The sequence below is a fragment of the Pogoniulus pusillus genome, chromosome 16 (genome assembly GCF_015220805.1).
Source record: "Pogoniulus pusillus isolate bPogPus1 chromosome 16, bPogPus1.pri, whole genome shotgun sequence".
NCBI classification, from domain to species: domain Eukaryota; kingdom Metazoa; phylum Chordata; class Aves; order Piciformes; family Lybiidae; genus Pogoniulus; species Pogoniulus pusillus.
Genome location: NC_087279.1, coordinates 12,181,703 through 12,194,069, shown reverse-complemented (window position 1 = coordinate 12,194,069; position 12,367 = coordinate 12,181,703). Strand labels below are relative to the sequence as shown.

Genomic DNA, 12,367 nt, shown 5'->3' with positions numbered 1-12,367 from the left:
TGTTTACTCTTGTTCTGCCACTTGCTACTTGAGAGAAGACACAGACAGCCATCTTGCTCCAACCTCCTTTCAGAGAATTGTAGAGTGAGAAGGTCTCCCCTTAGATTTCTTTTCTCCAGGGTAAGCAACCCCAGTTCCCTCAGCCGCTTCCTACATACTTGTTCACCAGCTTTGGTGCCCTTCTCTGGGCCTGCTGCAGGACCTCAACATCTTTCTTGCAGTGAGGTCTGCAAAACTGAACATGGTACTTGAGGTGTAGCCTCACCAGTGCCTGGCACAGGGACATGATCATTTCCCTGGTCCTGCCTGTCACACTATTCCTGACACAGGCCGGGATGCTGTTGGACTTCCTGGCCACCTGGGCTGACTCGTTTTCAGCTGGCTGTCGAAAAACACCCTCGGGTCTTCCTCTCTTAGGCAGCTTGCCAGCCACTGTGCCTCAGGCCTGTGGCATTGAATGTGGTGGTTGTGACCCAAGTGCAGGACCCAGTACTTGGTTTTGTTAAACCTTGTACGACTGACCTCAGTCCATTGATCCAGCCTGTCCAGGTCACTCTGTGGAGCCTTCCCAGCCTCAACAGATCAGCACTCCCACCCAACTTAGTATAGTCTGCAGACTTCCTAAGGGTGCACATTATCTTCTCATGCAGGTGACTGAGACAGACATTAGAGAGAACTGGTCCAGCACTGAGAACCAGGAACCGGCCACCAGCTAAACAACTGGTCAGAAAAGTAGCTGAACCCACCAGGGATTAGTTTTGGTTTTAGTCATTAGTTTTGGCTAATTCAGTGATTTGAAATCCTCTCCTTGTTATCTGTAGAACAGGTGCCACACAGACTTCCTCTGTATGACCTCAGTCATGACTTGCACAGAGATGATAACTTGTTTACCATAGCCCATAAGGTTATTTCTGTGTGCAGAGAGACAGCCATCAGTAGTCACTGTAACCTCTGGTCTTTGCCTTCTGGGAGCTTTTTCGAGTGACAGGCATTGCCTTCAAGATGAAAACACAGTCATTATCTCAATAGGGTAATGGGATCTGTAGGGATCCATGTTCACAGGTGTATTATCTGTAACTGTGGTTTTCTTTCTTTATTTCTCTCTTCCCCTCCCAAGTTGTATGTACTGTTAGCTGAGGGATGCTTTTCTCTGTACTGAAGTCAAGACTGAATCAGATCCTTTCATACTGACTAGCTTCTTACCTTTTATGATAACAGCAGTTTAAAAATAAGTGACTTCATCTTGAGAGCAGGAGGAGACCTCAGCTCTTGGCTTAAAAGGAGTTGGTGCTGGTCTGTTAAGTTTGCTACAGAGACCATGTGTAGTGGTTTGAGAGGAAAAACAAAGTTAGTTTTGATGATACCACTCTTTCTCTGGTTACAAGCAAGAGGATTTGATACCTCTGTGATTTGTACTCTCAATAAACATATAAAGGATTGTATAGACTTTATCTTTTAAACCTAGGTTCCTGTGTACATCAAGTTTACTAATAGTAAAAACAGAAGCCAAGAAACTTCTTTGCAGAAACAGGAAAGGGACATGCAACAACAATGTGGACTTTGTGCTGAGCTTTTGAGAAGACATCAAAGAAATGCTAGTAAAAGCAGTAGAATAAAAGCCTCTGGTTCAGCTGCAGCAGTGAGATACGGAAGAGGATTGTAATCCAGCAGTTATTGAATACTGTACTTTGGTTTGATTCCCTAGAATAAGCTGTTTAAATTCCTCAGAGTTTCAGTCAGCTGCATACTTCACCACTGGTATCTTTCTTTCCATAGCTTGACCTGCAACCTCAAGGGAAGGTGCTGATGGCTGTGCAGTATTTTTTGGAAGATGCAGGTAATGCCAGCTCTTTCTTTTCAATCAGCTATGCAAAAGTAAAGGGTTTTTTTCTTTCACATTTCTTTTGTAGAACACAAGATGTAGCTCACAAAACAGCCCAAACACTCAAAACTCCTCACAAATCAAAGCAAACAAACAAAAAAGTCATCCCAAAATAACCAAAGCCACATAGTGTAGTGCATAGAATTGTCTGGCTTTATTAATTTCTTTTGCAAGAGGGGGATTGTTATGTGAAGCCATGGCTGCATTTGTTGGTTTCTAAATGCCTTTGTGCCCTGTCCTTGTTCCATTTAGCCCCCTTCTGAGTCTTTAATATGTCTGTCTTTGTGTTTTGATGAGATAGAAAAGATACTGTGAGTTTCTTTTTAGCTGCAAAGTTAAATTTCTTCTTCCAGATGATATGGTATTCAGATGTCATAGTTCTGGTATTCAGAAGTCATAGTCACTGATGACAGAAACCGATTGCAGCAATGAGTGAATGGTTAAGTGTTCAAATGCAAATCTAGTCGATGTTCTGCCCTAGCAGTTTAGAAAGTGAACAAGCTGGATATGTCAGAAATCTACACACCCTGTTTGGAGAAGAAAGGAGGTGGTGAGAGAAGATAGTTGACTACAAGAAGGGAAGCTTTAAGTCCATTAATAAACCCAAGTATTCTGGCAAGGATTTTAATTTCTTTGGAATTCTTTCCTGAGGGAAATTATGTAAAACTCACAGGTTGCTTAGACAGCCTAGTGGTTGGAATTTCCCCATACTAGAAGTCATGAAACCATTATTTCCTGGGAGTTGGATTGGTCTGCCTATGGCTGTGTTAGCCTTACATGGTGTAATACTGTATGCTTGTGAATCATAACTGGAAAGAGTTAAGCAGTAAGTGTTAGAGCACTGATGAGGGTTTTCTTTTTCCCCTCAGATATGTACAGGGAACACAGTTCTGCTCTCATACAGCATGTTAATTGTGAGTGTGCCATGCGTTTTTGTACTGTATGTGCGATCTGTGTAGCAGTTACTAGAGAAGCTCCTAAAGATAGGATGTCACATGTACTACCTGACATTTCAGAGCTGACATTTTATCTTAGTAATGGAAAAAAAATCAGTCTGTATGCTCATTATTTTTGTCTCCTGCATGAAAATTTAACTCTCTAAAGCAAAATTTCAAAGAACTGTGTGACTCTGAAGAGCCTGTAAGGAAAAGCATTTCTCTAAAGATCAGAAACTCTCTGTTTAGGCACTAGTAACATTCTGGTTGGCATTCAAACTGTTGTGAGCCATTAGAAAACCTTTATCTTGGTCTTTGCTGTGGGTTTTGTGTGCAAGGCAGTTTGACAGGGCAGTGCTATCGTGGGACTCTGTTTAATGAGACATACAAAAATCCCTTTGCCAAGTGAACTTAAGTTTCTCAACCAAATCTATTAAAAACTGGCTTTAGTATTGTCAGCTGCTCATTTTATGAGGCTGAAGCATGTTTCCTCTTCTGACATAGACGTGAGGGACAATAGAGACAGCATGAATTAAAATCTTCCATAAATTGTTTTTTGTTGTTTTTTTGCTGTTAGCTGGGAGCTAATATAACTGTATGCTCTTAAGTCCTCAAATACTTGTACTTAGTGATTGATCTAAATAATTTAAAAACAGATGAAATGTTCTTGCAGTTCTTTTCACTGTGGTTAGTAGGGATTGCAGATGGTGGATGAAAGCTAAACATCAAACAGAAGTCATGCAATCATACTTTAATTGGCAAGTTAGGATTCACCTGTTAATGCTCTTGTTAGACCTTCTACTCAACAGCAACTTCCTATTTATCTTCTGCTTTATAGAAAATTACTCACCGATAGCTTTTTGGTAACCAAACCACAGAAGCAGTGGAAATTACCATTCAGCACATTTATTCATCTACCCTTTGTGAAGGAAAGTCACTCAGAGTGGTATTGGCAGTGTTCACATGTTCATATGCTAATCCTCAGAATCACAGACTTCCCTGTGTGGCTACCTGTGTATTGCAAAACAGGCAAACCTTGACTGAGTTTGGGCCCACCATTGCACTGCTGTGAATGTTTTCTCTAGCAAAATGAACAGCCAGCAGATTTACTGCAGAGATGTTGGTGTGTTACAAGGATGTTTGTATTAGCTCCCATTCTTCACATTGCTAAACCCTTGAGTTAACAGTTGACAGCTCAGAGACAGTTCACGTTCCTTCCTGTGCACATACCACTTTGTTTTCTCTCTTACACGCCTTCCCATACAGGTAGCTGTGTTTCTAAAAATAGTAACAAAGGCTTGTTATGAACTGGTATTTCAGTTGTTCACAGGTGTCCCTGAAGGTATTGGTACCACCAGTGTCTCGTGAGTTACAGGTCCTACCTTGTGTTTGAAAATCTCCAAGCATTTTGCAAGTGAATAATCCTTTCTTTGGCTTGTTTGGCAAAGTAAAGCTGTTGCTCTTCAGCCCTTCCAGGCACCAAACGTTCTGCCACCTTTTAGAGAAAACTGCTTTTCTCTTCTTTGATGGTTAGGCAGCAGTCTTGAGAAGCAAGTATGTTACTGCTCCATTATGGAATGAACTCATATTAATATCTTCTCTGTGGTAGGCTGCACTGCAGCATTTCGTTTGTATGTTCTTTTTGCAGACTGAGGCCTGGGCAGTTAAGTTAGGGCTATATATGAAATGTCTTCCCAATCTCAAAGGAGTTTTTCTTTCTAGACTCTGTAAAACCAGGGCTGGAGGGCCCTGGCTTAGAGCTGTCAAAGAATTTGTTTGTTTTCTGTCCTGTGATTGGAAAATAAGCTTGTGCTGGGAATTAAAAGTTTTCCTTCTGCTGTGTGAAACATGAGAACAGAGTTGATCCCTATTTTCACTTTGGAATACTGTTTTCTTTCTGCCCCTCCTCTCATCATAGTATTGAAACTAGGTTATAGTTCTGTAAAGCAGCTTTAGTGGTGGGAGTTCCAATACGTTTAATGCTTTGCTTGATCTTTGGTTATTCAAATGTAGTTAATGACCTTACCCAGTAAGAAAACGCAGGGTCATGGGGGTGGCTTACGGTACTGCTGGGTATCTTGAGCTGTGTTAGCAGCTTTGGAAGTATGTTTGGGCCTTGGTTTTGAATGCCAAATTGCTGCTTTGTGGGCTTCAGCTTCTTGGAAAAAGAGTTACTGAATTCTTCCCTTAAAATGCTGTTAGCTGTATCAGAAGGTGAGTAATCTGCATGTGAACTTTTGATATCTTAAGCGTCTGTCTTCTGGGACAGGAACGTGAACCTGAGAGCTGCATGTGTTTTGAGCAGTTTTTTCTCTGTGTGTTGTTTTGAGTGTAGGGGAAGCATGAGATTTTAGACTTTCTCTCAGGCATCTGTGAAAAATAGTAGGGTAAATAACAGATTTTCTGTCACAGCCAGCACGTTGTATGGGTCTAAATTAAGATTTGAAGCCTGTTTCTCTGCAGAAAGGATTGTCACAGTACTAGTAAATAATAATGATAAGGGGTGAAAATCCAGACCTGTGCCTTATACCAACTTCTCCATTTACAATGATGATTTAATCATTTAACTAGGAAAATCCTGTTTCTAGAAACTTGGCAGATGTGATAGTTATTCAGTGGCACCTAGAATCTGCTTTAATCTGCATCTAGAAGTGTGATTGCAGGGGTTTAACAAAAGCATTTTCCAGCTTAGCTTTCTATAAGAAAGTCAACCATCAGCAGATGCAGGAAGCTGGCAGTGTATTTGGTTGGTAAGGTAGCTAACAGCTTGTGTAGAAAATGCAATATCTTTATATGCTCACAAGAAGTGTGATTTAGATGCTGTATTTTTAAAGGTTTGGTTTACTCTGCCTTTGTAATTTAAAAGAGAAAGAAGAGAAAGCCTGTTTTCCAGTTAGTTGATTCTAGTGAAACAGGGAATGAGCTCTCAGGTATCTACAGGAGCGTTAACCAAAACACTTCTCAGAACTTAAGAGAACAATACTCTGGAGGGCTGAGCACAGGCTGGGTGAGCAGAGCTGCTCTGCAGATGCCGAGAGGGCTACAAAGGCTGGAGTGTCGAGGTGGGATTTGTTTCTCCTGGACTGAAAGACAGGACTTGCTAAACCTCTGGCAGTTTGTTTTAGCACTTTTCTGAGGGATCGCTGAGTTCATTGCTGCCTATGAAGACTGGTTCAGTAGAGACCAGCTGCAAGTAGCTGCAGAGCCATCCACTGCAGTGCTCTGCTGAGTGTCAGCGCAGGAGAGGCTGCTGGCACAGTCACCCGGGCAGAACTTCATTCATTTATTTAGAGGAGCAGGCAAGAAATCAACCCCCACAGGTGTCCCAGTCTCTGTGCAGAGCAGAGCATGCCATAGCTGAGGCTTTTTTACAGCAGCAGCACATACACTTTCCATCGAGGTGCCGCTGAGAGCTTGTGACACGATGTGTGCTAAAGCTTGGACTGTAAATGCTTGGGCCGGAGGGAAGTTGTAGGAGGTTGTGCCAGCTGTGAGAGCAATACTGGCTTCTACAGTAGCGAATTATTGGTATTGCTACTTAAATTGTCAGCAGTGTAACCTCTGCAAGTGCTGAACGCAGGGGACATGGTTTAAAAAAATTACAAAAGGAAGAAGGAACTACCTGGCAATATTAATTAATACCCTGTAAATGAAATCTGAGAATCACAGAACCCCAAATGGTTTAAAATAGCAAATTCATGTCACAGAAATGTAGGCTTTTGGGAATTCTGTAAATGGTGGAGTTTGTCCATGTGATCTGTAAAGCAATCCTTTGCAGGACCAGGTTAAAGAGCAGTATTCCTCTGAGGCAGTTCATACCAGAAGTCTCCTTTGTGAGGATTTAGCCTTCCTTTTAATGATTGCTCTAAGAGATTAATATTTTTCTTGTCCTGAAGGTGCACTTAACTTTTAAACAAAGCAAGAACAGCAAAAGGGGACACTGAACAGAAATGTTAGTGGGTCTTGTAATTTATTACAAAGTTTCAGGCAAATCTCAGCTTGAGCAGCCAGTTAGCTCAGCAAACGTTTTGCCTGCCCCTGTTTGAAGTCCCTGTTGTCAGTTTCTGACAGCAGCACTGTTGTCTTTCCTCTGTTCACAAGCACAAACGGGAAGTGAGCAAGCTAAAATGAAAAATAAACTCTGAAGGTGGTAAATGGTTTTTCTATTCCTTCTCCTAAAAAGATCTAGTCAGGTTATTCTGGAGGTTGTTTTCTTCTGCCCTTGAACTTTTGAGGTTCACTTGAGACGATTTGACGTCCTACCTTGAGGTTTATTTCAGTCCCTGAGAGTTCTAGCAATACTGTTTTAGCTAATGTTTTCCAGGCTGTGGGTCATGTGTTGTGTGAGTGGCTGCGGGGACTGTGAAGTACTCGGAAGGTCTGGTGCTGGGATTAGTGTGTACGGGGCAGTGCATGCAGGGAGTGTTTGCAGCATTTCTGGAGAGCTGCTCTGCCCATTCACAGTTGTGCTTAATCGTTTGATGAATATATAGGACAGAGGAGTTCTGAGTGCTTTTGTCACATCAGCTGCAGGTTTTGGGAAGGGACCTTGAAATAAATGAGCAGTGTGACAGTGATAAATATTAACCACAGCTCTCAATAGAGGAAATAGATTATGTTTAATGATGTGTGCTGGGTCCAAAATGATTGAATTCAGGTCCAGGCCACAGAGGTCACCTGGATTCTAGCTGCTGATTCAGCTGTTTTGTACACGACTGTTCCTGACTGTGTGCTGGACTCAGGACATGTGTTGTTTTGTTTGTGGGAATCCTGGGCTCAACTGAAGGGGGAAGCAAAGGCTTTCCTTTGTGTTCTTCCTTCCCTCATCTCCACCCTGCATCCAAGCAGTTGTTGGGAAAGTTACTTCCTTGCAATTGTTAATTGTCTCTGCGTATTTGAAATAAAGCCTTTGTTCCCCAGTTGGGTCCATGATTGGCTGATCTTCACAAAATGCTTCTGGAGCAACACACCTTAAAGGTATTTACTTTGCAGACTGAAGAGAACTCGTTAAACACACCCATCAGAATGAGCTACACCATCATTTCAGAGCCACCTCGGTTTCAGCAGCCCTTGACTGACAGCTGCTGTCCAAACCTCTCGGCTGCTTCTGGGGCTTACAAAAATGTTAGCAGCTATACTTTCGTGCGTTGGTTGGGTTTGGCAAAGGCATTTGCTAAGGCAGCTGGTTGTGAGGACTGTGTTCTCATATGCACGTTTTGAAGTTCTGCTCTGCTCAAGGTTTCATCACCACTGAAGTATGGTTAAAGAAAGTGGATGGTTTCTGTTTTCTTTCTTTGCACAAACTGACCAGTTTTATTACTTATCTTCTCAAAACATAGAATCAACCAGGTTGGAAGAGACCTCCAAGAGCATCCAGTCCAACCTATCCCCCAGCCCTATCCAGTCAACTAGACCATGGCACCAAGTGCCTCATCCAGTCTTTTCTTGAACACGTCCAGGGATGGTGCCTCCACCACCTCCCTGGGCAGCCCATTCCAATGGGAAATCACTCTTTCTGTGAAGAACATAGATGTTAGGCTCGCATATTTCTCTCAAGGTTGCTATTGGTGCTCTAGAAGTGAAGGAAACACCAGTTTCCCATATCCTGATCAAGTTTGGCAGTCTTTGTCACATGGTATCAGCAGTACTAAATTACTCTAAGACTTACAGGGTGAGAAGCTGTGTCCTCTTCACTTGGTGAGTGCTGCTGTACATTACTAGCCACTTGGTTTGCCTGCCTTACAGACTTCAGGGAAGCTGTTGTCCCTCGGTCTGCTCCTTCGCAGGTTATCTCCCCAGAACACAGGCTATAAAGCTATAAACCCACATACCTTTCTCTGCTTTGTTGCTGTTACTGATTAAATCACCATTATAAAGACACTGTTCTCATACAGCAAACAATATGAAGTATTGCTGACTTCCAACAACGTTGTTCTTGTGTGTATTCTTTCAGTGCCTGGCTTCCTTGCAGCATTTGAGGACCAGTGGGTGAGGTCCCTGTATTTGCTCGTTAGGATTAAACAGTGATAGTGCTGTTTGCAGACTTGGACAAGCAGAAGGGCAGCGGCTGATGGGAGCTTTTGTTGGGTGAACTCAGCAGCATGAACAGCCAGAACAAATCCTGTTCCTGGCTGGGAGGAGGCAGCAGTGGTGTATGTGGTGCCAGGGTGTCATGGTGCATGTTGGGAGCTTTTTCAGGGTGAGGCAGGGCAGGCTTTTCTCTGAACCAGGTGGACAGCTTCTCAGAAAAGTGCATTAATACCTAGTGGCAAAGCCTGGGCACCTCTTTTGATCTTTCTCTCCACTAATGTGCCAACTCTTTCCTTAATCTCTGAGCTGATGTTGTCCTTTCTTTGCTAAGGCCGCACATGCTGCTGCTGTCTGGCTGCTCTCGACTGCAACCGATAAATTAGCTCAGGATGCCCAAAATGGTGTCAAATGATAGATTGTATTCCAGATTCAATGGTCTGTTGGTAGCAGGGGCGGTAGCCCGCTAATGCAGTGATAAAACCCGAGCACAGCTAGCAAGAAGAAAAGCAGAACCCCTGGGTAACTTTGTAGGAAGGCTCAGACACCGCAGCTTGTGTGACTTGGCAAAGAAAACAACTCTGTTTCTATCAGCAAAGCTCCCACTGATACTGCTAAAAGGCAGCAATGCAATGGAGCAAGTGAGAAATGATTGCATTGACAATGGGAAAATGCTCTTCCAACTTTTTCCTCACTCTGTTGTTGTGGAAACACCCACCCTGGAAAAGGCAATCTCATACTGCTCCGAGATTTGTAGCACTTTAACCTGTGGGCCACATCCACAGATGGGGACCTCGGAGCTGCTGGCCAGAGATGATGTGCTTAGCAGCTGATCCAGCTCCTTACTGCTGATTCAAGCCTTTGTCCTTCCCTGCTGAATGGGACTGTCGCTCAGCATCTCTATTGACGAGTAGCATGTCCTAGGGTTAAATTACCAGCTACCCATCTCTCCTGGTGCACCTTCATGGGGTTGCCTCTGTTACAAAGTCCTATTATTTTCCAAATGTATAGCTAAGACCTACAGTCTGTGTTGTGACAAAGTCTGAGAGACACACTGCTCATTTTTAGAAGAGAAACTTGGAAGCTTTCTTTGGAATAAGTAGAAATAACTGTAGCCTGTAATGGAGGACCTGTACAAACCAGCTTTATTTCTTGGCTAACACCCTAAGTAATTTCTGTGTAATTATTCAGTATTCTATAGTACTATATTCTGGAAGCCCATGGGGCTAGGAGAGGAACACAGGATTGAGACATGCTGACACATAGCATCAGTGTTGTGAGATAATGTAAAGGAAAGGTCTAGCTGAAAAATGCCATTAGTCCTGACTGCTTAATGATCCTGGAGGCTGAAAGACACCCATCTGAGGATAGTATGGTCCAGTGGTGACTCGAGATCCTGCAGCACTTCACAGGCACTTCTGCTGTGCTCCTGGTTCAGGAGGGCATGTGGAGCAGCAGCGTGAAAAAGGAGTCTATTGAAGAAGACTTCCCTGTTTCCAATCAAACATTTGTTTTTCCTGCACATAAATCAATATATAGGAGCTGGTGTATTTTTTTAAGGTAACAGCTGTGATTGTCATTTCTCCAACAAGACCTCATTCCATCCTGCTTCTTCCTCTCAGCCTATTTTCTGAAGGCTTCATCCAAATGAGCAGGAGAGGGAAGTGCTTGCAAACAAGGACATAGAGACACCTTACGAAAGTAGTGTGTACACGTGTTCCACCCTTGCTGGACTGAAAGTCTGCAGCATGCAGGTGTGAAATAAATAGAAACAGGAGTCTAAAATGGGATAACAAGCTGAACTTTCTGGAGAAGCAAATATTTTTTTTTCCTAACACCTCAAAGTATTTAATGTATGTGTTCTTGTCTCTCCCTTTAGACTGCAAACAATCAATGAGGGAAAATGAGGGGACGGTGACTATAAACAGGAGAGGAGCTATCAAGCAAGCTAAAATCCACTACATCAAAAATCATGAATTCATTGCTACCTTCTTTGGACAGCCTACGTTTTGTTCTGTCTGCAAGGACTTTGTGTGGTAAGAAAGAAACACTAAGCTTCCATCACCCCCAAAGGCCATGTAACTGCAAAATCAGATACGCTGAGACAGAACACGACAACTAAATTTATGTGTGCTGGGAAAGAGACGTTACAGATTTACTGAACAGCATTGTAGTACTTGTCTTTTTCACACTGAAAGAAAGGAACCTGAATGGTTTTGCCACTAACATAACTGGCAAAATATTCTGTCATTACCCAGTGAGATCTGGGCCAGAGTCAACAGCAGCTGTTTCATGAGAGAATGAGGTGGGTAGGTCTGAGAAAATCATGCTCAGATGTGAAGTGGCTGGTAAGAGAGTGAAAACCCCAATAGGGTAAGAATCTGCATCCCTTTCACAGTAAGGGCACTTTGTAGCAAGTCAGCTGAGGAGGATTGAAGCTTTGTATTCCCTGGGTTTCCCTCTGAATTTGCTGACCTACCAAAACACACCACCTTATCTTCTGAGTCTTGCTTTCATAACAGAGGGTTCTGAATAGCAGAATCTAGACCAGTTTAGGAATCGGAACAAATATTTCTATAGACAAAAGATGGATTGGTTGACATGGTAGAAATAACCCACACACACACACCTCTTCTATTCCAGCAAATGTGCATTTTTTCATTTCCTCCTTTTGTTTTTCAGGGGACTCAACAAGCAAGGATACAAATGCAGACGTAAGTTGATCATTCTTCCCTCCTTTTCTTGCACTACTTCGCACCTGAATCTGTAGATCTAATGGTATCATTACCACAGGGCATCATCAGCACAGGTAGCAGCGGATGTTAAGCATTAGTTATACATAATAACCTAAGAGTGTCTAATTATGATTCCTGCCTGAGCTTTTAGTATCAAGAGCTTGGCTTAACTCTTCTTTTCATGTGTAATGCGGTTGAAAAGTTGTACTTACTTAAGACAGCAGTTTTTGTGACACCTCTTCCAAAAAGAATTGCAGCTGTTGAAGGGTTTCACAGCTGAGCAGAAACTTTTGACTTGGCATAGGTTCTCCATGCCTTACTCCAAACAGTTAAGGAGATACCAAAGGGTAGAAACTCAAAAGTATAATACTGTCCTGGTATCAGATGCTGGTGGCATTGCCTCTGTTAGGTAGATCTGGTTTAGAATTAGAGTGTAAGGTAAAAGAAAGTGTGGGGAATTGGCTTAACAAGATAACCACATTGATAGAAAAGAAAGGCTTTGGTGTAGAGTACGAGGGAAAGGAGTGTTGTTTTCACTTTATGCTATGAAATGCAAATGCCTCATCCCATGTGTTTGTTGTCTGAAGGAATCCTTCCTTTTTTTCTTGTGTATGTCTTGAAGAATGCAATGCTGCTATTCATAAGAAGTGTATCGATAAGATCATTGGGAGGTGTACTGGTACTGCGGCCAACAGCAGGGACACAATGGTAAGAGCTGGAAGTCTGTATTTATTTAGAGTGTGGATATGTAATTGAACACCCTCAGCTAACAAAAGCTTGTATAGAAA

The 12,367-nt window shown here is 42.6% G+C and overlaps 1 protein-coding gene across 1 annotated transcript in view; it reads left to right on the top strand.

The window, feature by feature from the left end:
• The window catches only part of PRKCD (protein kinase C delta), a 62,335-nt gene that overhangs the window by 39,081 nt on the left and 10,887 nt on the right, over positions 1-12,367 (top strand). Inside the window, exons 4-7 of the mRNA XM_064156528.1 lie at positions 1,777-1,837; positions 10,724-10,880; positions 11,527-11,558; positions 12,202-12,287. Coding sequence (XP_064012598.1) covers positions 1,777-1,837; positions 10,724-10,880; positions 11,527-11,558; positions 12,202-12,287 — 336 coding nt within the window. The remainder of the gene's footprint in view (positions 1-1,776; positions 1,838-10,723; positions 10,881-11,526; positions 11,559-12,201; positions 12,288-12,367) is intronic.